The 1,290-nt window shown below is 43.4% G+C and overlaps 1 protein-coding gene across 1 annotated transcript in view; it reads left to right on the top strand.

Moving 5' to 3' along the window:
* Positions 1–1,274, top strand: part of LOC105456985 — a gene marked incomplete at both ends in the record, with an annotated part of 28,915 nt that extends 27,641 nt beyond the window's left edge. The window contains one exon of the mRNA XM_011701371.1: positions 1,124–1,274. Within this exon, the coding sequence (XP_011699673.1) occupies positions 1,124–1,274 (151 nt within the window). The remainder of the gene's footprint in view (positions 1–1,123) is intronic.
* Between the last annotated feature and the right edge of the window lie 16 nt (positions 1,275–1,290).

Below are 1,290 nucleotides of genomic sequence, written 5' to 3'. Positions count from 1 at the left end.
AGATTTTTACGTTAGAAAATAAATAGCTAATCTGGAATAACCATTCTGTAGGACAAACTTACAGAAAAAGAAATTATTGTAACATATCTAGAAAATTAAACTTACTCAGAATTAAATAAAAAAACTAAATTTAACGTTACAAGTATATAATAATATTAAAAAATAAGCTATAGTTCGTTATTCGCGCAATTCGTTACAAATCATTATTGTAGCGCATTATTAAATAAAGAACGATCACACGCACGTTTCATCATGAAAGAAACGGAAAAAGTCCTATGTATAAGAGTAGGTATGCACCATGTTGTTATGTGTCATACTCGGTCGCACTGTCTCGGAATCGGAAATGATGGGAAATGACTGCCAAGCGCGAGTCGAATCACGAGGAAATCGAGGAATTCCTATTCCTCCTACATAACGATTGGTTCCTGTAGCTCGCTATTTGCTTCCCTCTCCTTTCCAGGATACGAGTTTTATTCGTTGCGCAGAACGTGTACGCCATATTGCGGAGGCCGTGGCCTCCGTTAGGTCAAGAGGTTACTGGAGCAAGGTCATAGTCTGAGCTAATTCGCACGAGCGAACGATTCTTGTTCGAAAGGACGAAATAACAAGAAAGGTAGGGGAGAAGAAGAGATAGAGGGAAAGGAAGGAATGAAGAGAGGGAGAGAGAGAGAGAGAGAGAGAGAGAGAAGGGGGGAGTGGAAGGGAGGAGATAAAGTAGAGAGATGCAGGTGAGAAGAGGAGCAGAAGGACAAAAGGAATAGAGGGAGGGTTTACTCTTTTACGCTGACACCTTTTTACCTTTTACCCTCGCCACACCTCGGCTCGACGAAGCGATGCCAAAGATAGATTTATCTCGCCGCATCGTGCCCGCAGAAAATGGCTATAAATTGAACGAGAGGGGAAGGAAGCGAAGGACGGAAACGAGCGCGCCAGCTTCGCGGGAGGAAATTATGCAATTCCGAGTGCTCGCGATTCGTTCGTCGCAGCGAAGATGAGACGCGACCTTCCTTTGCGATATTCTCTCTCTCTCTCTCTCTCTCTCTCTCTCTTCAAACGTGTTAATATCAAAAATATTAATAAATGCTAAGATATTTTCGAAATAAGGAATGTAAATTTCTTTTAGTTAGCAGAAATAAATAGGCATATTTGGGTAACGGCGGCGGGTAAGGGCGAGTTGGAATTGGAGCTGTCGATGATGGACGTGGTGCAGACGCACGTTATTCCGTCCGTGGAAGCGATCGATCCCGACGTGCTACAGGCGATCGCAAGTCTTGGTTGCTTCAAGGAGCG

The sequence above is a fragment of the Wasmannia auropunctata genome, unplaced genomic scaffold (assembly GCF_000956235.1).
Source record: "Wasmannia auropunctata unplaced genomic scaffold, wasmannia.A_1.0 LD335439.1, whole genome shotgun sequence".
Taxonomy (NCBI): Eukaryota; Metazoa; Arthropoda; class Insecta; order Hymenoptera; family Formicidae; genus Wasmannia; species Wasmannia auropunctata.
The sequence above is the reverse complement of the archived record's forward strand: the minus strand, read 5'-3'. Positions and strand labels throughout refer to the sequence as shown.